At 41.9% G+C, this 25,244-nt stretch overlaps 2 protein-coding genes across 10 annotated transcripts in view; both read left to right on the top strand.

Moving 5' to 3' along the window:
• RAD17 (RAD17 checkpoint clamp loader component) overlaps positions 1-9,828 on the top strand; it is a 31,102-nt gene extending 21,274 nt beyond the window's left edge. For 6 of the 7 annotated variants that reach the window (XM_050946118.1, XM_050946121.1, XM_050946120.1 and 3 more), the window contains 2 exons: positions 5,392-5,449; positions 8,689-9,828. In XM_050946118.1, coding sequence (XP_050802075.1) covers positions 5,392-5,449; positions 8,689-8,956 — 326 coding nt within the window. In that variant the 3' untranslated portion in view covers positions 8,957-9,828. The remainder of the gene's footprint in view (positions 1-5,391; positions 5,450-8,688) is intronic. The other variant, XM_050946123.1, reaches the window with a different exon arrangement.
• An 890-nt stretch (positions 9,829-10,718) lies between these two features.
• MARVELD2 (MARVEL domain containing 2) lies at positions 10,719-24,487 on the top strand. Of its 3 annotated transcripts, none has more exons than XM_050946128.1 (7): positions 10,719-11,088; positions 11,898-13,070; positions 17,415-17,447; positions 19,621-19,757; positions 20,451-20,622; positions 21,089-21,139; positions 22,915-24,486. In XM_050946128.1, exons 2-7 carry the CDS (start codon positions 11,916-11,918, stop codon positions 23,029-23,031), a joined length of 1,665 nt encoding a protein of 554 aa, XP_050802085.1. In that variant the 5' UTR covers positions 10,719-11,088; positions 11,898-11,915; the 3' UTR covers positions 23,032-24,486. The 3 variants fall into 3 exon arrangements, with proteins under 3 accessions (XP_050802085.1, XP_050802087.1, XP_050802086.1); XM_050946129.1 differs by lacking the exon at positions 10,719-11,088 and adding an exon at positions 11,202-11,276; XM_050946130.1 differs by lacking the exon at positions 17,415-17,447 and having other exon boundaries at positions 22,915-24,487.
• Positions 24,488-25,244: the final 757 nt, after the last annotated feature.

Here is a 25,244-nt window from a genome sequence, read left to right as displayed (position 1 = left end):
CCAGAGGCCCTGCAAGCAACCTGCGACGTTATGTCCGTGCCGGTACCAGGAGCACTGCCAATGTTGGCTGCGCGGTCCAGAGGCAAGCCACCACTGGGATCTCCGGAGTCGCCTCCGACTCGATACTGGTCTCAGTCAAGGGAATGTTCCCAATGCCATTCGCTGCTCAGCGACTGTCCCATGCGTAGTCCACGTAGATAGCCATCAACCCCCACCAGGTTGTCTGGCTGGGTTCCATCTGACAGAGGTTCCAGACACCACTCCACCTTGAGGAGCAGACACCGACGGGACCAAGGCAGACGCCGCTGAAGGTCCTTGTCTCAGAGGGGCTATCGTAGCCAGTCACAACACGAACGTCAACGCCGTTCCCGTTCATCTCGCTCCAGGACCCCGCCACAGCACCATTTCAACAGCTCTGGGCATTGATCGCTGGTGCTTTGCCATTGCGGATCCACCTGCCAGAGCTGATCACAGAGCAGCTGCTACCAGTGGAATTGTTCCTTCACGTTGGAGTCGCGGTCCCGTGGTCGGCACTGCTCCTGGCACCACTGCCTCTCCTCTTGGTCCTGGGACAGCGGCAACTCATACGTCAGCCCGGCCTCCCTTTGTAGTCGACCTGGCTGGCCTGACCCATCGATGGATGAACAGTCTGCTCTGCTGGTGCCACAGCAGGTGCAGTGGCACCGGGCTCCGTGGCTGGCACAATGGTACAAGTGGGCATCATGGCCCCAGATGCAGCCCCTGGTGGGGGCTCGCTCGGTGGCTGGAGCCTCGGAAGGACTATTGGCCTCCCTCTCCCAGCCTCCAAGGAAGGAGTTGGTGGGGCGTGCATCTTTGGCACTGTGCCCGGAGAGTGACCAGGTGGTGGATCCTCCGGTGCCGGTGGACACGCAAAGTACTGCACCTGCCTCCTTGCCCTCCCCTGATGAGGCGATTATGGCCCCTCCTCCCTCCATCCCTCAGGAGGACTCTAAAGCTCACCAAGAGCTATTGAAAATGGTGGCATCAAACCTCAGCCTTCAGGCAGAGGAGGTGAAGGAGCCCTCAGACTCCCCTTTTAACGTCCTGTCCGCCTCAATACTGGGCAGGGTGGCCTTGCCACTTCATGAAGGGGGTAACGAAAATTTCAAATGCCCTGTGCCAAACCCCAGCCTTATTGGCCACCATCTCTAATAGCGGAATGCAAGTATTTTGTGCCCACCAAAGGACATGAATACCTATACACTCACCCTGCCCCTAACTCCTTGGTCGTCAAGTTGGTTAACCATAGGGAGTAGTAGGGACAAGCAGCCTCAACTCCGAAAAATAAAGATTCAAGGAGGCTGGATTCATTTGGGAGGAAAATTATTCATCCTCAAGCTTCCAGTTACGGGTGACGAACGATCAGGTTCTCTTGGGCTGGTATGAGTTCAATATGTGGGGCTCTTTACTCAAGTTTGAGGGCTCCCTCCAGGAGCGTGACAGGAAGGAGTTCAAAGAGCTGGTGGAGGAGGGTACAGTGGCTGCCAAGGCAATGCTGCAGGCAGCGGCGGATGGGGCGGACCCAGATGCATGGTCCATGGCCTCTGTGGTGTCCAGGAGAAGGGTGTCATGGCACCTGCTCTCTGGGTTGACCAGTGAGGTGAAGCCCTCCTTGCAGTACCTCCTGTTTGACAGCAAGGCTCTGTTGGCGGAACAGACGGCTATAAAACTACGTGGCCTGAAAGACTCCCACACTACACTTAAGACTCTTGGCCTCTATGTTCTTGGTCCAGTTAGACCTAAGTTTAAGCCACAGCAAGCATCCACCCAGTCCACCTACTCCAAATACGAGCCCCCTTATAAAAAGTCAATGGGATTATAAGAAATGCCTGCAGAGGCAGTCTGTCTGCCCCCCAGACTGCCTTGGGTCCTCCAAGGGCAAACAGGTAAAGAAAGGGCAGTTTTGACAGGAAGACCGGGGGCAACCTACTAGTTCTCATCAGAAACTTCCCTTCTCCAACCGGTTGTATGCTTTTTTTCCCAGAGTGGTCGCAGCTGACCTCTGACCGATGGATCCTCAATACCATCTCCCGGTGTTACACCCTTCAGTTTACCTTCACTCTGCCCAACCACTCTCTGCCCCTGTCCCTCCTAGAGGACTCCTTTCATGAGGCACTGCTCGATCAGGAGATAGGGCGGCTCCTTGGCCTAGGAGCATTGAAAGTGGTGCCAGCAGAGTTCAAATGCAAGGGTACTACTACCGCTATTTCCTTATCCTGAAGACCAAAGAGGGGCTCAGGCCCATCCTGGACCTGCGAGGTCTGAACCAGTATGTGGTAAACTCAAGATCCACATGGTCTCCCTGGCCTCCATCATTCCCTCCCTGGATCCCAGGGACTGGTATGCCACCCTCGATCTGCAGGATGCATACTTCCACGTCCATATATTTGAGGGGCACAGACTCTTCCTCTGTTTCACAGTTGGGCAGGAACACTATCAATTTACAGTCCTCCCATTTGGCCTGTCCACTGCCCCCAAGGTATTTACAAAGTGTGTGTTGGTGGAGGCGGCCTATCTCATGCACCGTGGGGTCCAGATCTTACCCTTTCTGGACAACTGGCTGGTCAAGGGCAGCTCCTGGTCACAGGTGTGGGATCACGTGGCGCTCCTGTCCACGTGGAATAGTTTGGGCCTGTTGGTAAATGACACCAAGTCCATGTTAGCCCTGGTACAATGCATAGAGTTTATTGAGGCAGTCCTGGACACCACGTCAGCCAGAGCCTCTCTCCCACCGGACAGGTTTGAGACCCTGAAAGGGCACATCAACACAGTCACAAGGTTTCCAGTGACACTAGTCAGAGCATGTCTCCAGCTCTTGGGTCACATGTCAGCATGCACATACGTGGTCGATCATGCCAGACTCGAGACGAGGCCCTTCCAGCTCTGGTTGGCTTCAGCATTCTCCCAGGCCAGAGACAGGATGGACAAAGTCCTCACTGTGCCCGAATCAGTGATTGCCTCCCTACAATGGCGGTCCTCCCTGGAGAACGTGTGCTGTGGGGTCCCGTTCAGAGGCAGGCCCCTGGTGATGGAACTGGTGTCCAATGCCTTGAATCTGGAGTGGTGAGCCCATGTGGGAGCCCTTCAGACCCAAGGTCCATGGTCTGCACAGGATCTGGCTCTCCACCTAAACATCAAGGGGCTCAGGGCAGTATAGCTGGGGTGCATGGCCTTCCGCTCGCACTTGGAGGGCCAGGTGATCAGGGTTCTCACGGACAACACGGCCTTGATGTTTTATAACAGGCAAGGTGGGGCCCGATCTTCTGCCTGGAAGCCTTCAAGCTGTGGGACTTCTGTATAACCCACGACATTTGCCTACAGGCTTTCCACCTGCTGGTGCAGGGGCGCACAGTATTCTCCCATGCTATGACTGGTCGATTACTTAAGAGATTGGATCGTCTCTTCCTATATGTTAGGCACCCAGTCCTGCAGTGGAACCTGAACTTGGTGCTGGCCCGCCTGACGGGCCCCCCACTGGAGCCACTAGCTACGTGCTCCTGGTTGCACCTCTCGTGGCAATCACATCAGCTATGCGGGTCTTGGAACTCAGGGCCCTGACCTCCGACCCCCTGTACACGGTGTTCCATAAGGATAAGGTCCAGCTCCGCCCACATCCTTCGTTCTTCCTGAAGGTGGCCTCTGCCTGCCACATGGGTCAGGACATTTTCCTGCCAGTGCTCTGTCCCAAGCCTCATGCATCCAGCGAGGAGCGCTGCCTCCACATGCTGGATGTGAGACAAGCTCTTGCCTTTTACCTGGAGCAGACTAAGCCGTTCAGGAAGTCTTCGCAGCTGTTCATCGCCTCGGCTAAACGCATAAGGGGTCAGCCGATTTCCACTCATCAGCTCTCCAACTGGATCACCTGTGCATCTGTATCTTTTATGACCTGGCCGGAATCCCCCTGCCGTCAATTGTGAGAGCACACTCGACTAGGGTTCAGGCCTCCTCAGCTGCCTTTTTAGCCCATGTCCCTATTCAGGACATTTGTAGGGCTGCCACATGGTCTTCGGTTCACACATTCACCTAGCATTATGTGATCGTCTCTCAGACCAGAGAGGACACCGGATTTGGCAGGGCTGTACTCCGTCCTGGAAGTTTGTGAACTCCTACCCACCTCCAACAGATACAGCTTGGAATCACCTATTGTGGAATACACATGAGCAGTCACTCGAAGAAGAAAAGACAGTTAACTTTCCGTAACTGGTGTTCTTCAAGATGTGTTGCTCATGTCTATTCCACATCTCACCCTCCTTCCCCTCTGTCGGAGTTGTCTGGCAAGAAGGAACTGAGGAGGTGGAGCTTGCAGCACCCCTTATACCATGCCATGGAGGTGCCACTCGAGGGGTCACTAGGGGCGCTCCTCTACGGGTATAGAGGAAAAACTTCAGACACCAGTGCATGTGGCAAGCATGCACACCTATTGTGGAATAGACATAAGCAACACATCTCGAAGAACACCAGTTACAGAAAAAGATAACTTTCTTTTCCTTCCTTTTGTATGGCATCTCCAGGTTATGTATTGCTATTGAGGTTTTGTACTGTAACCTAATCCTTAATCCAGTTCACTTCACTTCATATGGCAAATGCTGTTGGTTTTTCCTAATGAGAGATGTATTTTAATTGCTTTCATTGCCCCTCTGCATTCTTTGACAATACTTCCATTTACTAGTGGATAAACCAAAAGGCTAAAGGCAGAGTATCTTATGGAAGTGCAGAAATCTAATTATAACATAATAGGAACTCAGAGAGGGTCATGATATTGCTGTTATAGTAGAAGTTTAGCTGCCCACTTTATTTGAGGTTTAGACAAAATAAGTTGTATTTTCAACAATTCCATGTTTTTCATTTCTGGCAGGTTTAGGAAACATTTTTTCTTCCATTTGTATGCAAAGAGTATGGGAAATATGAGGCCACTCAGTTCAGGAAGTTGATGGCAATCTCAGTCATTTTATTTAGAATAAAATAACTTCTGACATATCACAAAGTTCATTGTTTGGAAAACAAGGTCCACTTATTAGATATTGAACTAGATGCCTTTAAGCATACATAAAACTGAGATAAGGCCTTTCCGGTTTCAAGATGGAGTCATCCTGAAGGCTATCTGAATTGGTTACTACAACATATTTACAGATGCCTACATAAGATTAAAAAATCCTAGCCACTTTATTCACTGCTATTCCTTAATTTGATATAGAGTTGTATGGCATTATAAGTTGTGAAAATTCATAATAGGATAATTTTAACTACTATACTAAAAAATCTTGTGGACATTTACAAGATTAGTGAATTACATTTTATTTTTCTTGTGTGCTTTATTTTATGTGCATTATGACTAGTCCAAGGTGACAGTGATTCTATCTTTGTTCTCAGCCCAGATTGCCTTTATCCAGGATGTTGGAAGGCTTCCCTTGAAGAGACACTTTGGAGGGTAAATGTAAATCTTATTTGTGTTAGAAAAGCACCATTCACGTTTTATATATTGAAAATCAAAGATACTCTACAGTGCATCATCTTTCCTGCACAACCTCTCCAAGATGAGCTATTTCCTTTCTGTTCACACTGCCAAAACTCTCATTCAAGTTCTCATCATCTCATGCCTTGGCTACTGCAACCTCCTCCTCTCTGGCTTTGATGTCTGCAACCAGTCACCACTCAAATTCATTCAAAATGCTGCTGTTAAGATCATCTTGCTGGCTTGTCACTCTGACTGTATCCTTTCTCCACTGGCTCCCTCTCTTCCACTGCATCAAATGCAGCCTTGTGCTGTGCCTACTACCACGGGGACCTGACCTGGTTGAAGCCTATGTGTTACTAAATGTTAAATGTATACAAATTAACTTATGAAAGCCAAAAAGAGTAAAAGTTATTCTGTCATTTTACTCCTTACATACCATGAGATCACCCCTGACATTTTGACAGAGCACTATATTAGATGCAATATTAGATGAGCAAGAAAGATGATATAAAGCAGAAACTGTTCTTATCTTCTTTAAAACAGTTTATACATTTATAAAATAAGGTAGCCAAATTGACAGTCAGAGATCAAAATCCTACTTATCCACAGAACATGTAGAGCTCAGACAGTGACACTGCAGCCTATCCCATACTTTGATATCATTGGACCTCAACTAAAGGACTCATTTCTAGGGGTAGGATGACAGTTAAGTTTCCATAACCTCTCACAGCCTTGATCTGTGAGAGACCAGCAGGAGTTTTAAATGTGATGTGTTAGTGAGTTGTGTGGGTTTTTTTGGGGGGGATTATTTTATTTTATTTTGGTGCTATGAGAACTTGACAAGAAACTGGAAAGAGATTACCAAGTCACTTCACTTATCAAACTGTTTGGTCACTGAACAGATCAGATCATTAAGATTTTGACTCTCTACCTACTTTAACTGAATTTAAAATAGTGACTCTGAAGTGAAAGCTTCTATTATCATGTTTCCCAAGAAATTGAATTTTAGAAATAAAAGCCATTTAAATTAAGTAGATTACAGGAAAGGCACCCTTGCATTCCCACTGACCAAAATTGAGAAATGTAGTATTCTCAAATTATTTTTAGACTTCTCTATGAAATGTCTCTGTCTGAAGCAGACTTTGAAGAGAGTGATAATCCATTAATACCTGCATTATTAGGTATTGCTGTAGTATTTTGAGAAGAGTTTCACCTGCAGGACCACTTCCTCTTGAGGAAAAAAAAATTGCAGATTATAGCTCATTAAATGTTTTTGGAGATGGGGCAAGGGGTAAAGCATTGGTTTACCATTTTAATGCCATGAAATAAATATATATTTATATTTGATCCCAGGATATGAGAAATACAAAGTGGGTGAGGTAATACCTTTTATTGGACCTTCTGTTGGTGGGAGACACATTTTTGTCTCTTGCAGCAACAGAAGTTGGTCCAATAAATGAGAGTGCTTCACCCACCTTGTATGTCTCATTAAATACATTGACACTGGTAAAGCATTTGGTACTGTCATGAAATCCTAACATAAAAACAGCCATACTGCATCAGACCAAAGGTCCATCTACTCCCGTATCCTGTCTTCTAACAGTGGCCAATGTCAGATGCTTCAGAGGGAATGAACAGAACAAGTAATCCTCAAGTGATCCGTCCCTTTTTGTCTGTTCCCAGCTTCTGGCAATCAGAGGCTAGGGACACCATCCCTGCCCATCCTGGTTAATAGCCACTGATGGACCTATCCTCCATGAGTTTATCTAGTTCTTTTTTGAACTCTGGTATAGGCTTGTCCTTCACAACATCCTCTGGCAAGAGTTCCACAGGTTGATTGTGAGTTGTTTGAAGAAATACTTCCTTCTATTAGTTTTAAACCTGCTGCCTAATACTTCCTTCTATTAGTTTTAAACCTGCTGCCTAGTAATTTCATGTGGTGACCCCTAATTCTTGTGTTATGAGAAGGATTAAATAACACTTTCTGCACACCAGTCATGATTGTATAGATCTTTATCATATTCCCCACTTTGTCATCTCTTTTTCAAGATGAAAAGTCCCAGTCCTAATCTCTCTCTTCATGTGGAAACTGATCCATGCCCCTAATCATTTTTTGTTGCCCTTTTCTGAACCTTTTCCAATTCCAATATAGCTCTTTTTTGAGATGGAACAACCACATCTGTATGCAGAATTCAAGATGTGGGCGTACCATGGATTTATACAGGGGCAATATGGTATTTTCTGAACCTAAAAAAAAACCTAATTCATGTTGCCTAGGATAGGAGCACTGTCATGGGTAAAGACAATAAACTAAGAGTGACAATATATAGTAGTTTATCAATTGGAAGTGTCTAGTGGGTTACTATGGGGCTAAGCATTAGGACCAGTCCTGTCAACAATTTTTATCATCTGGAAGAGGTTAAAAACATCACATTAATGGAAACTGGCAATGATATTAATTGGTGAAAGTTATGAACACCACTCATGACAAAGCAGTAATACAAAGAGACCTAGATAGATTAGAAACGTGATCAGAAAAGCAAAATGAGAAATAGAACTGTAATCTCTTTCCCTTCCCCCTTTCAGATTTTTTTTATATATACTGGAATTCCTTAAGGGACAGGGAACAGTGCTATCTTTTATGTTTAGAACGTGTCTAGCACACTATAGGCACAGCTAGAAATAAATAATTCAACTTGTAACAGTTTACATTTTTCTAAGGCAAAGTAATCCAAGCACACATGCGTCATGGCAGGGAAAAATCTAGAAGCAGTAATGCTAAAAGAGACTTAAGGGGTGATAATGAGCAGCAGATGTAGCAATGTGATATCCTTTAAAACCAGCCATTTGTAATTTTGTGCTGCATACACAAATGCAGTACTTACAAAGAGCAGGGAGTGAGTACTCTTATACAACTCTGGTGTAAGTGCACTTGCAATGTTGTGTGTAGTTCTGGGTGCCAAATTTCTGTAACTGGAGGATGCACAAAGAAGAGCAATACAAATTATTAGAAGTACTGGTTTAGGAAGGAGGAGGATGTATATTTTAGCTATGGTTATAACAGTGCAAATATTTTGAAAGCTGTAAATACCAAAGAAAAGGGATTATTTAGTGTGATACATGGGTGACTTATTCCATTTCAACTTCCATGATCTGTGAAAGAGAGTGCTTCATTTTATTTTTTCTTGTTACTAATGGTTATGATTTTGCAGGTTAAAGCTTGAAACTCTTACAGATAAAGATCTGGGTATGCCAGGCTTTGAAAATATTGATGAAGGAGACCTTTCTGCCATGCAGCCTCTGGAGGTGCTTGTCCAGTTGGAGAAAAAACAAATAAATGAGACTGAGCCAGATGAATTTCCTCTTACTTCCAGCCAGGCTAGTGGAAGTGAACTACCAGGTAGTCAACCTCAGCCTATTACCGCACAAGGAATCCTGGAGGAAGATGAATTAAAAATAGATGAATATGATAGCGACTGAGTGCAACAAAATGTCCATGCCGTTGGTCTAACATTGTTTAACAGAATGTTTTTTTTATTTTGTGGTAAAAGATTCTCTCTTGACTAGATTGTAACAAAAGCATCAATGATGTATTAAAGAGTGGGCCAATTCTAATTCTGCCTTAATATTCCTGTGACTAATCACATGAGAGTATGCTACAGGCTTAAGCCCAGTGTGTACTGGGGTAGTATCAAGGTGCCAAGTTTCCTTAACTTCCCTTGACGTTGCAGTATGAAGCCCTAAGTGTGTGAACTTCATCAAAGATGTTGCTCCTTGCCTGTCCTGAGCCATCATAGTAACCTATATTTAAACAAAATTAAAATTAAAAATGAGCTGAAATATTTGAAAGAAAACTAATGGTGAATAGTAAATCACATTTTTATTTTTTTACACTTTTTAATTTAATCTTGCAGTTTCTAGGTATACCTTGTATACTTTTTGTCAGCATTTGGAGGTTTTACTAAATCTCACATGCTGTTGAAAACATTTACTACTGTTTGGAAACCTTTTGAGGGAAGAAAGAATAAAATGTAAATTGTAAAAAAGTTAGTTCAGTATTGATGTAAATAATAAATCTTACTGTTACTTGTTACAATTTTGTACTTTTTTGGCCAGATATTATGTATGTTTATAAAAAAGATGCATATGTTGTATAGTAGATTTTAGAATTTTTTTTGAGATATTTGCATAATTTATCAAGGAATATATCATTAAAATTGAAGTGCTTTGTACTCTTTAGGAAATTAATAGTTTATGTAAAGACATTTTTCCCTAATTGACATCTAAATTTAGATATACTTTGCAGAAGCTGTCTGTTTAAATAAATAAAATCCTGTGGTACTGATAAATGATGAGATTGTAGCAGGGGTTCTCAAACTGGGGGTTGGGCCCCCTGAGGGGGTTGCAAGGTTATTACATGGGGGGGGGGGTGCAAGCTGTCAGCCTCCACCCCAAACTGTGCGTTGCCTCCAGCATTTATAATGGTGTTAAATATATTTTAAAAAGTGTTTTTAATGTATTAGTTTCTGAGTGTGACCCTTCTTTCTTTGTGAAAAGGGGTCACCACTACAAAAGTTTAAGAACCACTGGATTATAGGAATGTAAGTATTTTCCATGAATAGACCATAAAATACCATATGTAGATGAAAACTTTGTATATCCTTCGTATGGCAGTAAATAATAGAGTTTTGATGTGTTCTTATATTGAAATTTCATCTGGCTATCTCTATAATTTTAACAGTGGCCTAATCCTACTGTCCATACTTGGTAGAAGTTGTGTTTGAGTCAAGACTACAGGATCAGGCTCACTTAAGTTTCAGGTATAGCAATAAACACAGAGCATATTCCTAGAGCATGTATTAACTCATGGGGGTCAAAGGTTTACCATGGGCTGTCTTTGCCAAATCACAGAAAATGGAAGTCTTAAGTCAGCTCCACTACACCTCTGTGTTATGGCTGGTTTCAAATGGTAGAAAACACTGGCTATTTTTATCTTTAAAATAGGAAAACAGGCCTGAAGGCCTTAACATGACGATTTCTCCTTTTCTATTTAAATAGAAACATGGAGCTCTTCCGAATGTAAGCGCGGTGCCAGGATCCTAATAACCATGAATGCAGTTGTCTAGTACATCATTACTACTCCAGGGGGCAGGGGCAGGAGCACCTAGCGCTCACGTTTTGCTCCGCGGTAACTTAAAGGCGGGGGGGGGGGGGCGGGGAGGGTGCTGCTGCTGTCGCTCAAGGCAGTAGCGGTTATCGGCCATGCAATCTTCACTCTCAGCTCTGCCCCGCTCGCAAGGCAGGCCACGTCCCACCCATTTAATGGCCGCAAACATCTTTATCGCTCACCTCGCCGCCCCGCCAGGCACAGAAGCCTGGAGTTAGTTGGCTGCCCGGGATAAGGCAGGGCTCAGGCAGGCTCCCTGGCCTCGCCCGCCCCTTAGCAGTCGGGATTTGCTGGCCTAGCCTGGCGTCAGGACGGGTCCGTAGGTTTCTCGCTGCGGTTCAGCGTAAGTTAGCGTGTCCGCGCCGCGGGCACATGGCGCAGGGACAGGCCAGGTCGAGCCGAGCGCAGGTGCCCGCGAGGCCCGGGCTGGAGGCGGGGCTGGCAGGTGAGTTCCCGGGGCGGGGCCGGAGGGAACGAGGCTGGAGCGGCTCTGGCGGAGGCGAGCGCGGATCCAAGCGGAGTGCGGCGCCCTGCCCCGCGCCCCCGGAGCGGCCCCACCCACCGTCCCGCGCGGCTGGGCGCCGGTACCGGGCGGGGAGCTGACAAGTTGCTGGCGGGAGGCAGAGGCTCGCGGTGAGCGGGGCCGCCGTTGTCTGGCCAGGGGTAGAGGAGGGGAGGGCAAGGGCCGTGCAGGATCGGGAGCTGCGGAGCGGGGATCCATGGGGTGGCGGGGGCCGCTCTCTACAGATCCTGTTGCAGAATCGGGGCCCAGGTGCCCCTTGTTCCCTTTTTCTGGGACTCGGTGAAACAGCGGCCAGAGAAGTGCCCCGTGCGCCTCTGCGCGTCACTTGATGGAGACGGGCTCGGTATAAAATCCCTTGAGTTTAGTTTATAGGTAATTTTAAAAAAAATCCCCACATGTTGCTCTTGGACTTTGCATTGTCAACGTGAAATGGCTGCTGCGGTCATTGTTAGTTTCTCTGCCTTACCTTCACTCTAACACCAGAGGATAAAATATGAAGCATGATTGTTTCCAGGTGGAATGGGTTTATTTTTTTTTAAAGTGTGGGCTTTTCTCTGAAGAATGCACCAGTTTTGGTGGGGTTGTAAGCTCCTCCAGGAATAGCTTTTATTTTTGGCTTGTTCAATGCTGAGCCTGTTGTTGAGTATTTAACAATTTCTTCTTTGACGTTTGTAGGAAATGCAAATAAAGTGGGAAGGGGATAACTTATAAATGTTCATACAATTACCTAGGTGTTTCTAAAACAGAAGATGGAATCACAAATGTCTTCCAGAAGTGCATTGTCGCAGCACAGATCGAGGCAGCATGGTAGATCTGCACAATACGATGAAGTATTTGTGGATTCTTCTTTTCTAGAAGATACAGAAAGTCCGCCTCAAAGTTCACAAAATGCTGAACTGCTACTGAGTGTGGATCGCTTGCCACCACCGCCTCTCCCACTGCAACCACCTCTCGGCCCTGAATTTTACCCAAGTAATAGTGAAGAACCCTCTGATCTCAAACCAGTAAGACGATTTATTCCAGACTCCTGGAAGAACTTCTTCAAAGGGAGAAGAAAGAACCCAGAATTGGATAAGCCACTGTCAGATATAAAATACACTTCAAGTGGAGTTGAATGTTCTCCACCAGCATCTCCAGTACAGCAAAATCACAAGTCAGCTGCTAGTTCCTATAAAGACCCATATGGAGGGTCAGGTGGAAGCTATAATTCACGAAAACAAGCTGAAGCCATGCTTACCCAAGATCCTTATGCCTCCCTAGAACGACATACTCAAATGGCTCTAACTTACAGTGAGAAGGTGGAAGCTTATAATTTGAGATACTCCTACATGAAATCATGGGCAGGTTTACTCAGAATTCTGTGTGTTGTAGAGCTGCTTTTAGGCGCAGCTGTCTTTGCTTGTGTCACAGCCTATATACACAAAGATAATGAATGGTACAACATGTTTGGATACTCACAGCCATATGGTTTTACAGCAAACAGTGTATATGGAGGCTATTATTATAGTGGCCCCAAAACCCCTTTTATACTTGTAGTAGCAGGCTTGGCTTGGGTAGTGACTATAGCGCTTCTAGTGCTTGGCATGTCAATGTACTATCGAACTATTCTTCTGGACTCAAATTGGTGGCCTTTAACTGAATTTGGAATTAATGTTGCATTATTCATTCTGTATATGGCTGCTGCAATAGTCTATGTGAATGATGCTAACCGAGGTGGACTCTGCTATTACCAATTATTTCAAACACCAATGAATGCATCATTTTGTCGCATAGAAGGGGGACAGACAGCAGCAATGATCTTTTTGTTTGTCACGGTGATTGTCTATCTTATTAGTACAGTAGTTTGCCTAAAGCTGTGGAGACATGAAGGAGCAAGGAGGCACAGAGAATTAATGGAACAAGAGGTAAGTCAAAAACTATCACATCAAACTGATTGCATCAATTTTCTTGTGTGCATTTAGAGTGCATGTTGCAAGGTGGGATGAATTAGTAGACTTTGGGTTCCAGTTATCATTGTGCCTTGGGCTAACTGTCGTGTTAGGCAAGTTGTCTTGGTATTAGTTTTCCCAAGTATACAGCAGGAATATTTTACCCACTTTTGTAATATTTGAGCTCACCAAAGGAAAGTATCACATTGCAAGGTGCATTCCAGACCACTGAGAGGTTGTTACTGCCTGCCCTCAGTGCTTAATTTGTAATGAAAGAAGTGTTGGGGCCCAAGCAATTTTTTTTTTAAACTTTCATAACAATGCAGCAAGCCCAGAAGTGCCAGAGCAGTGAACTGCCAAACCTAGAGATGCAGTGAGCTGCCCTGGCGCAAATGAAGCACTGCCTGCTCTGTAATCTTGGGTGCCTCACAATGCTTTGCTGCTGTATTTCCCAGCTACAGGAACTCACAAACAGCCAGATAGCATGCAGGTCACACCCTGAGTGTCCATCAGCTCAGACCCCAGCAGCCTGTCAGCAACATCCAGTCATACTCTGGCTTCCACCAGCCTTAGTTATTACTTGTAGGTGACCCCAATACATTTCCAGTCCCGAATTTTCAGATATTAAAGGTCCATTGCCCCTGTAAAGGGCCAACATTCAACAGTTTGCTACTTTAACCGGAGTTACCAAACCATTCAGTGTGAACACAGCACTGGATTAGTTTAGATTAAAAATAAAACAAGTTTATTTTACTACAAAGAGATTTTGAGTGAGTATAAGGTATTAAAAGTATAAGGTAATAAAGTCAGAAATAGTTACAAGAGAACTAAAAATAAAATGCTTTCTAGTAGCTAAAACTTAAGCTAGACTTAGTTCAAAGTAAAATTTTTACCACGTTTCCAGCAACATGGATGACCAAATTCTAGGTCACAATCTCTGCCTCCCACACTCTCCAATTCAAAGGGCTGGTTACTTTGTCCTCTTAGATGAGAGAGAGATTGGGGTGGTTTTGCCTCTCCCTTTTATAGTTCAGTAATCCTTTGGAATGCATTTTCCTGAGGTTTACCCCTAGATAACGTTCATTTCAGCTGTGAGAAAGGAGATGTGAAGTGAAAGAAGTTCCCTGCTGTAGTTTGCCAAAATGCAAGTCACTCTGTGCCTGACCCTGTTCTTTGCCAGATTGCCAATCAACTTTAATGACACTTGGCTAGAGGTGTCACCTTGTCCTTTATCTTTGAGAAACCAGTTACCCTACAGCAGTGGTTTTCAAGACTTGTGTACTGGTGACCTCTCCCTTTCACACAGCAAGCCTCTGAGTGTGATCCCCACTTATACGTTGAAAGTGGTGGAGGGGGAGATAAATGTAATGGGGGCTGGGAGCTGTCAGCCCAAGGCGCTGATAACTTGCAATCCACATGTAACCACTTTGCGACCCCCTCTAAGCGTCAGGACCCCCAGTTTGAGAACCCTTGCACTAGATTTGTCTTGTAAGCCATTAGTGGTATAATTTTAGCTTGTTCATAACTCTTAATATGCATTTCATACATACTTTACATAAGAATATTGATGATTGTGTTATAAATTTTTAAATGATACCCACAAGGCATATTTTGCACAGTTATTACAATAATGTGTAGGGTGTGAATACGGGGTGGTCACAGAAAGGCACTAAGTAAGGTAGTCTTTCCTTTGATTTCAGCAGACCTTGGATCATGCAGTCACATGGAAAATGTCGAAGTACTTTCCCTAAATCAGCTGGTCAACTGCTTCTTAGTACATACTCTCCTCTGAACAAAAGATAGGGAAGAATATAGTATAAACTGACTTATTTTAACACTTTTTAGTAGGAGGCCTTAAAGCAAATAGCCTTTGGAGAGACAACTTTCAATTTAGAAGTTAGAGCTACTCTAAGGATATAAATAAAAAGAACAGGAGTACTTGTGGCACATTAGAGACTAACAAATTTATTTGAGCATAAGCTTTCTTGGGCTAAAACCCACTTCATCGGATGCATCAGACTAACACGGCTGCTACTCTGAAATCTAAGGATATAAGAAACTGATTTTGTGAACGGAGTATGCAGAATACCAGACCACCACTACTGAGTTGTCTATGCATTTTCAGCTTTGCTCACATTACTAATTCAGCACTGTGTTCTTGGCTGTGAGAAGCCAAAACCAAGCCTATTTGTCACTTATATAAAGACATTTCTCTGATATTTAGAGTAAGAAAGCTTGCCAGTTTTTTAAATAGAAAAAGAAAGCTAGATAATTGAGTGCTGCTTTTTACTTGTTTCCTACCTTCTGGATATTGTGCGTGAAACAAAAAAACTTTAATGCATTAGTCCTTAAATTCTAGATCAAGTTTTCAGATCTCTTCCTGCAGGCCCTTTCTCATTAGTGTATTTCCATTCATATTGTATGCCTTGTAGCTCTAGTATATTTAAAAAAAAAAAAAAAAAAAAGAGAATTCTTGGTTTCTAGTTATTTTAGCAATATTGGGCATAGGTGGAGTTGCTTAAGGCTTAAAAGGAGAAAAATATCCACTGAAATAAATTTTATTTTCATTATGTAGCATACAAATCTGCTATAAGGCATCATTCTATCTCTTTGATAGAGTTCAGTACAAATTATTTATGCAGTATGACTATCAGACAAATATTTTGCTGTATGTTGTAGAGGCTCTAAATCAGGGGTAGGCAACCTATGGCACGTGTACCGAAGGCGGCACGCAAGCTGATTTTCAGCGGCGCTCCCACTGCCCCGGGTCCTGGCCACCAGTCCGGGGAGCTCTGCATTTTAATTTAATTTTAAATGAAGCTTTTTAAACATTTTAAAAACCTTATTTACTTTACATACAACAATAGTTTAGTTATATATTATAGACTTATAGAAAGAGACGTTCTAAAAACATTAAAATGTATTACTGGCACCTAAAACCTTAAATTAGAGTGAATAAATGAAGCCTCTTCTGAAAGGTTGCCGACCCCGCTCTGAATGTAAGACTGCAAGATCACTTGTGCTCTGTTTCAACTATTTCGCAATTGCACGTGCAACATATTAGGAACATCCTTTATTATTAATTGCTTAATCTCATATCTGGTGGATAACGGAAAATCTGTTTCATTTTTGCTTTACCTATTAACGAATGCATTCTAAGTGGGTTGTGCAAAACATGATCAAATTGAAACTAACATTTTATTAAAACTTATAAAAAACAGTAAAATATCACATTCGACAAAATTCAGAGGATATACTTGAGCCACACCTAAATAGGATTCAGTTTTTGATTTTCCTTCTCTCACTAGGGAGGAAGAACAGTGGATTTCCTCCACTTTCTAATTTCAAACTTTAATCTTTTCTTTGTAACATTCTAACTTAATATCTTTCTTCTTCAAATACAGTTTCACTCAGACTTGTCCTAATTTTAAATTAAATGAGTATCTGTATGATTCTCACAATATTTTAGTTAAATGATGAATTTTAATTATAAAAATCTCTGAAAAAAATTGTACTGAAATTTATATAAAAATGGTCAAATTATTCCCACCCATCCTTCAACATTGTTCTATTCTATTTACTTTAAAATATTCCTAAATAGATTATTTTTATAGTGGTTAGTTTGACTGAGCTGAGTATGATGTAAAATTGTTGATGGCTGAGTTATTTCCCAAAACAGATTTTTTTAAAAAGAATGATCACTGCCCCCAAAGAGTTCATGGTTTAATATTGGACAAAATATAAGAGTAAAATGGTAGGGAGAAAATTGAAAATTATCTAAAAGTAGTAACTCAAAGCCTGTGCTGTCCGATGGATGTAATTCTTAAAGTTGTGTGTTTTTTTTGTTTTTAAATAAAAACCAAAAATGGCTCAGAACTAAACTGGATAGTAACAAACTGTGAATCCCAGTGATGGTTCAACCTGGTGATGAACACCAAAAAAAAAAAAAAAAAAAACACCCGTCAACCATGCTTGCAACTGTTTCTATCACTTCTCACTGACTCAGTGGACATTCTGGGCTGCAGAGTGACAATCCTGGAATCTTCTTATAAGATACTCCAAATTAACTGATGTAAATTGTTAGTATTTTTTGAATTACGGGCTTCTCTCTTTAAAAATTTATTTAAAACTAATGACACCATACTGCCATACATAGATTTCCTGAAAATAATACATTTACTCATATTTAAACATTAATTGATCACAAATACCCTGTGTTGTATGACTTTTATGGGGTTTAGGATATTACAGGTTTGTGCTTTTGCAGAATACATACATGCTTCAAACCTTTGTTAAACAATAAACTTATTTTTTTTTTAGATGAAAACACAATCTCTTCTACCACAAAGGATGGTAAGAACCAAATTTATTCTCTCCTATCTGTCTGTCTCTCCTAATTTTCTAACTGATATTATTATAGGATGGAAAGAGGTAAAGTTTTCCAAAGCACTGGCCAGAATAGGTTAATTCTCTGTGTCGGATTCTCGCATTAGGTCTTAGCTCCTTAACACAAGACTGGTGGAACTCCACTATTTCTCAACCTTTTTTGGTCCTTGAGGGAAGTAGTGATCAGGTAGAACTAAAGTAATACCTCTTTGGAGTATATCGGTGTTGCCTTCTGAATATTCTGGTTAACTTCTTTGACCATGGTAAAGAAAGCCAAGGAACTCCCTGCAGGAACTAGCAGCTCCCATTGTTCTAGCTCTCCTCTAGACCCTAGTGATGCCCATCAAATGGTCTTTCTTGGTTTCAGCCTTGTTTTTGAGCTGGATCTGGTTCAGAGCTCTAAATTCTAATTCTTTGCCTTAAGTGTGTTGGTGCACCCGTGGTACCTTTTTGTATGTGTGTCAATTTCTTGTTTTCAGCAGACTAAAGACCATTTGGTGTATCAGTGCTTGGTCTGTTACTTTTTTGAATAAGCTTGGGTTCAGTACTTCTTGTCACACATTTCTCTTGTTGTTCTGGTGCTTCCCTTGACAGGCCAGGACATGGCCCTCCCCCTTGGTTTTTTTGGCAAGTATGGAGACAGTAAGGAAGAAAGACAGTTCAGTGTCTTTACATCTTGGCCACATTGTAGGATTGATCACCATGTTTGTTTTGTGCTTTGGAATCAACCATGATATGCAGGGTATAATTGCACATGTCATCTGACAAGCAAAGAAGTGTGGGAAGTGCTTCCCAACCCTTACTGAGGCACCCCAGAGAGAAAAGGCTAACCTGGAGCACTTTAAAGGGTAAATCCTTTACTCTGAGCCCTGAGTTAACCAAGACTACTGTGCACTGGGATTCAGTGCCTTCACTGCTTAAACCCCTAGTTTACCAGTTTAAACTAAATCAGTTTAATGAGACCAGGGTAGCTTTACCACAAAGTGCCTTGTGTAGGAATCAGAAAATCTTTGCCAGGTGTTGGAATCTTGGGAAATTAAAGTCAAGGGTATTGAACTGTCTCTCATCAGATGAGGCAGAGCCTCCGAGCACATGGTTGAATAAGGAGACAATGAGTGAAACTCTGCTACTCTCTAGCATGTCTGAATTGAAGCCTTATACTTCAGATAGCGCCATACTGAGACTTCAGAATTTTCCCCTCTTGTGTACCCAAAGCAGAGAAGCCAGTGATTTTGGGTAACTATATGTGCTCAGTAATCTAATCAAGGTCTCCTGGATCTCTCTGGGGAAGCCCCAAAGCCCACAGTATTAATTTTGAGACATGCCTCTAACTGTGCATCAGCAAGGGCAGGATCTCTTGGTGCAGTCAGAACACTTTTTGCACTGAGGCAGATGCTCATGTCCAAAGAAGCTCTGCCTTAGACACCAGAGCCCACAGCACTTCTTGTGCAGGGTTCCAATGGTACTGATGCTCCCAAGAATACTTAAGGTTGTATAGTAAGTATTGCCTTAACTCTGCCCACACAAAAATGTAAACTTCACAGTGCCGTTCTCCTGCCTAACAGAAACTACCAGTTTCTCTGTGGGCACCACAATACCAAATCAGGATTCTTATTCCTACACTCCAGCAGGACCCTCAGGGAATGGGAAAAATTGTTGCTGATTGACAGATTAAATTAGACCCACTGAGCTACCTTTCTTACTAGTTTTCTTGTTGCACAATCACAATTAGTCTAGTAATATCTTAAGGGACTTCTTTAAACTTTCCAGTTCTTCATTCTAGTCACACGAGACTAATATTTCTAAGCTGCCAAAAGAATGATATATAAAGGAACTGGTATCACTACTGGGGCAGATTTAAGGTTGTGTTGTGTGAGAAATCTCACTTTGTTTCTTTATGCAGTGGTGGTGTAGCCATGTTGGTCACAGTATATTAGAGAGGTAAGGTGGATTGGTCCAATAAAAGATATTCACCCACTTTACACTTGCCAATTTTCTAACTCCATGCTTTTGTTTTTCTCTCTAATATTACAGTTGCATTCAGGAAGGCACAGGAAACTGTTTAATACCTGTAACTTTAACACCACACTAACAATAATTTTGTGTTTTTTATATTTATCATTTTTACTTTTAAAATTAGTATGAAAGTAAAGACAGACCAAGAGAAGAAGTCAATTACAAGCAATTTAAATCGGTGGAAATGAAACCTGAACTACTTAATAGCCACATACCATCAGGGCACATTCCTAAGCCTATAGTGATGCCAGACTACTTAGCGTGAGTGTTTCTATAACTTTCCGTTGTTTCATCAAAGAGGTGGTATTTTTTGTATGGGCTTATTTTAGTGTCTAACAACTTTTTCATACTTCGTACTCTACTGGTCTCCAATTTCTTATACATTAATTTTAAATAAGAGAATGATGGCCTGTGGATGTAGCATGTCAATATTTAATATAAGTGCATAATTTAAAAAAATCAAAATTTTGTAATAGTTTAAATTAAAATATCTAACAGAATAATTACCAAGGGGATGAAGAAAGGACATACAGTAATACAAAAATAATTGAGAAGAGTAAATGTACAGACATTTCTTTGAACTTTTCTAAAACCTCTAATACTTATTCTTCCTAAACAGTCTGACTGACAAAATCAGAATCAAACCTTAGCAAAGGAAATTTAGACATGAGTAAAATTCATGAAAAGTAATAGTCTTTGCAAGCTAATAGAACTCGATAGTTCCATAAGGACATGTTTCAAATAATATTAATTTGCATAACACTTAACTCATATTTCAAAGTCTTATGTATAACCTGCTGAAGTTTGCACGTACTCAAAAAGCCATATTTACAGCTTTTTTGGAAAGTCATAACCCACTCACTCACTCATGCCCATCACCCCAATCAGGGTATGGGCCGCCAACAACAGATCTCAAAGTCATAACTCCAGCACTAATAATCATTCTTCTTATAGGAAATACCCAGCAATTCAGACAGACGATGAGCGAGATCGCTATAAAGCTGTGTTTAACGATCAGTATGCTGAATATAAAGAGCTTTCTGCTGAAGTTCAGGTGGTCTTAAAAAAATTTGATGATTTGGATGCATTGATGAGCAAGCTGTCTCTTCACCCTGGAAACACACTGGTAAGTAGCTAACTAGGTGCGTGTGTTTGGTTTTTTTTAAATTAATAATAATTGCAAAACCTAACTAATTTGTTTTCAAGAATTGAGCACAATCTTAAACGGCTAGACTGCCTATGGGAAGAGAGAGACCTTATAATACTAAAGATGAACAAACAAGATGGACTTTATCTCCTGAAAAGCTGTTACCTTCATATTACAGAAATAGTGAAACACTTCATCATAACTAGCTTATACCCATATTTTCATCAGTTTTTATTTTAGTTGTTTTCAGTTAGTTTCCATCTTAATTGAAAGTTTTGACTAATTTTAGTTGTTAGTGTTGACAAATTCGAACTAATGTTTTCATGAAAACAAAACCTATGATGTATCTCAGTGCACACTTTTGACAAGTCTGGGTAGAACTTATGGGAGAACACTAACAACAAACATAAGGCTTTTAAAATGCTTCACCCTTTTGTTTTAATAGGAACATGACAGAATTTCAAAAGTTCTGCAAGAATACAAAAAGAAGAAGAATGTGAGTATTTTGAGCTTTACATCCTAATACTGGGCGGGGGGGTCAGAGTGGGTGGGATTATGGGGGTGCACATTTTTCTGGGGCCCCCCAGTTGGCTGGGGGTCTTGGGCACGCCCCCTTGGCCCAGTGGCTAATCTGCCAATGGGAGGAAGGCAGGTGAGTGAGCATGTGGCCCAGCAGCAGCAGAGGAATCCTCCAAAAAGGTAGGCCTGCCACTGGGGGAGCCAGGCCCAGTGTGGGGCAGTGTAGATGGGGGCTGTTGCCACGGGAGAATGGCGTCTCCTCCCGGAGATGGGTGCACACCTATGGCTCGGGGGCCCCTGGCCAGTGTGTCTATTCCCTCCCCTCCCACCCCCCAAGCCAGCTGGAGGGGGGTGGTATGCCAACCCTGAACCCTTCTGTCCCCTCGCCCCCCGTCATTGCCCGCCCACCCGAAGTTGGGGCCTACCCAAATGTTCCATCCAGGCTACGCCATTGGTTTGCAGTAATAATCCAATGGATGGTTAAGAGGATGTAAGTCAGTGCTGGGGAACCTGCAGTTCACGGGCCGCACGTGGCCTGTCAGGAAAATCTGCTGGCAGGCCACAAGACAGTGTTTACATTGACCACCCACAGGCATGGCTGCCTGCAGCTACCAATTCATGGTGACTGGGAGCTGCGGATGGCTGTGCCTGTGGACAGTCAATGTAAACACTGTCTCACAGCCTATCAGTGGATTACGCTGACAGGCCGCAGGTTGCTCACTACTGATGTAAGTAGACAAAAGCAGCTTTAACAGCAGGCACAATCTATTAGTTAAGGGTATGCCCAGCCTTTGCATGTTGGGAAGCTGTTACAATGTTCTATGTACCTGTCCCATAAAATGCTGGACACTTGAGAAAGTAGGTGAAGTTTGTTGCCCAACCCATTACAATTTCATGTTGGTTGCATCTTGTGATAGCACTAAATACATAAACTAGATTTAAAAAGAAACAGTTGACTTTTTCTTAAGCTAAAGTGTTTTTCTGTTTGACGGTAGGTCCCATCTATTTAATGGCTTGCCTTGAGAATGCTTGCTAACATTGTTCAGTTATTTTTTTGGAAACAATCCATTTTCCAGCCACACATGCAACAAAAAGCCAACATTGTTTTATCACTGACAAGGAATGTGGTACATATGCTTAATCTTGAAAGGAAGTCTCTCATTTTCTTTTTAATCAATTGGGGGAGGGGGGAGTGAAATATATATTAGCTGCAGAATAACTATTGCTAGAATCCAGAAGTGGTTTTATTTTATTGCTATTAAGGTATGTAGGGGTGTGTGTGTAATTACTTGCATTCCAGTAAAATCTTGGCAATATAATCTCTTGATTTGTACCTTTTTGGTTTTTTACTCAATGCAAATTGAGGGTTCATATTAGTCTGTTTTCACTGTTTTGTCATTTGTTTTGTAAATTTTTTTTGTTAAAGATCACCAGATACAAACCATCAGAACACAAATATATAACTGAAACAGGGCAGCACAACATACTTATTTAAAATACAAATAAAATTGCATTACTTCACTAAATGGCTAAAATACATCAAAACCACAGTCCCTTTTCCACCCACCAAGAAAGTAGGAAAAGGGCAGGTAGAAGAAATTGCGTTCAAGGAAGAACAGCATGTGTTTGGAGGGCATGAACCCATATGCATATGTGCTGTCCTCAGCCAACTGCACTATTGATTGTTCTTGGAGGAAACTGAAAGATACATTGTATTAATGAGTTGTTGATTTGCTTGTATATTTCCTGCAGGATCCTACATTTCTGGAGAAAAAGGAACGTTGTGAATACTTAAAGAACAAACTTTCTCACATAAAACAAAGAATTCAGGACTACGATAAAGTTATGAATTGGAACATACAGACATAGTATCACTTTAACTTTACGTGGAAGCTACTTAGTATTTCGAAATAGAAATTATTTTTAAATATTTATCTTCAAAATTTATCAGCTTCCTATTGTGAAACGAATTGCTTCCTCAATCAATGCCTGTATGTGGTATATTTTAAATCTTGTGCGTTTCTGAGGTTTTGTATGCAATCCTATTTTAAATGCAATATAACATAAGTTAACAAGCTATTTTATGGCATCTACATTAATTGTATGCTTTATTACTAGATAAATGCCCGAGTCCGTCCCTTTTTATGTAATCACAGGTATGATATTTTTACTCATCTGTTCTCCCTTTCTTCTGTCTCTTTCTTTAAATGTGTGCACCCTTTCCACCAGATCTGGTTCTTCTAGATCTAGTCAAGAATCTGTGCAGTAGTGCTGTAACAACCTCAGATAGTGACCTGATGTATTTCCTGTATAGTTAGAGCCCTGCAGATCTGCAGATATCCACTTCATATCCACAGACCATGTTTGTGGACTGGATGCAGATACAAATTTTGTATCTGTGCAGGGCTCTACATATGGTATTGAAAATAACTGGGCTGTTTTTATGGCCATAATTCAGCAGAGTATTTAAGCACTTCAGTTCAGTTCAAATAAATGAAACTGTTCATTCATCTCCTTACATGCTCCACGGAATCAGAGCCACTTGTTGGTCTTTGCCCACTTTCTTCCCCCATTCTGAGGATTGTTGCTTTCTGTGGGGTGAACCCACAGATTTCTCAGAAACTACTGAGTGGCGTCTGCCAGACAGGAAGGAGAGAAATGTGGTACAAGCCTTCTTACTGTTTGATCCTGGATATTTATTTAATTCTTATATCTTTGTCTTTTCTCATGCAGAAGTTTTAAAGAAAGCAGCTGAAGTTTTGCCTGAATAAGGACTGCAGAACAGGTCCTATATTAGCAAACACAGGATAGCTTAATTCTGACCTCTGCCTTGCAGAGGTGAGGTAACTTATTCACATTCAAGGGGAACGTGACTCTCTTGTTTGAGAAAACTGGAGAGAGTAGCTGATGCAGGTAATTGTAAACATTAGGAGTCAAATGTACACAAATTTTAAACTTAATTCTCAGTATAAAACCTCCCCAAAAAATTACGGTATATAAGCCATAAGCATGTGATGAAAATCCAAATGAAATGTTGTTCACTGATGAAACACAAGCCTCTAGAGATTTAGCGTACCTTTATACTGAACCTTACAATGTGGTTTGAATTTGTAAATCTATCTTGTATCACAGTTGTAAATACTTAAAAACTCATGAAAACAATGTTATCTTATGAGAGTTTTATCTTTGTATGAACTTTTTTTACTAATTAAAATACACTAAATTGTTAGTCATTTTCTCATTGGTAGTAGCCTCTTCACTGAACAGTTTTTGGAACCAATGTGTCATTGGACGTTTTGTTCTGAAGTATATTGTTCAAATGTCCAAAACAATACATAAACATAATACTTGTTGTCTTGCTATAAGTGCTTGGAGGCAATTGCTTTTGTTAGGATTACATCATGGCTTTTATTAGAGAGTTTTTTTACTGGAACTTTCTATGCTTGGTCTCAGTTTAGAAGGGATTATATCTCCAAGATATAATCCGTTATTACTATGCTAGCTTTCCGAGTGTAGAGAGGTATGTTCATAGCTCCTAGTGTAAGGCTGTGGTGTTTCCATCTGACCTTACACTGCTGTTCTACAGCACCGCAAGGATCTGTAATTCAAAGCCACTTCCAGCTTTCCCCCCTCTTTTTTTTTTAAAAGAAAAGGGGAACACTTAAAGTGAAAAAAAATTGTCACTAATATCAGTGATGGGTTTCAGTACTCCAGATATGGAATTGGGATTGGTGACTTCCCAGCATGCTGTTAACTTCGTCACGTTGCTTATCACATATATTTTGAGAGCTTTATTGTGCTACACGCTTCAAAAGATAACCAGAAGTAAACATGTACATACCATATGACCAAATGAATGTTAGTTCAAGAATCTAAACTCAGGTTCTGACAGCTGGGAATTTAAACTGTAAACCTAAGTTTACAAAACATACGTATATGTTTCTAGGTATATCGTAGGTAATCACTTGTTAGTTTTAACGGCTGGTCTTAAAATGTGTGCCCATCCAAATAACCAGTAAATCTATAAAATACTTATCAGAAGGTTCATATGAGCTGGACTTAACATTCTTGGGGTACTATGA

This window comes from Gopherus flavomarginatus, chromosome 3, assembly GCF_025201925.1.
Source record: "Gopherus flavomarginatus isolate rGopFla2 chromosome 3, rGopFla2.mat.asm, whole genome shotgun sequence".
NCBI lineage: Eukaryota > Metazoa > Chordata > Testudines > Testudinidae > Gopherus > Gopherus flavomarginatus.
This window is presented reverse-complemented; position numbering and strand designations above follow the sequence as displayed.

Excerpts from the sequence above, each read along its gene's own strand:
- MARVELD2 (XM_050946128.1), top strand. The coding sequence starts at position 11,916 with ATGGAATCACAAATGTCTTCCAGAAGTGCATTGTCGCAGCACAGATCG. Across the intron at positions 13,071-17,414 it reads GAGAATTAATGGAACAAGAG|ATGAAAACACAATCTCTTCT; the intron begins GTAAGTCAAAAA and ends TTTTTTTTTTAG. Across the intron at positions 20,623-21,088 it reads TTCACCCTGGAAACACACTG|GAACATGACAGAATTTCAAA; the intron begins GTAAGTAGCTAA and ends TTGTTTTAATAG.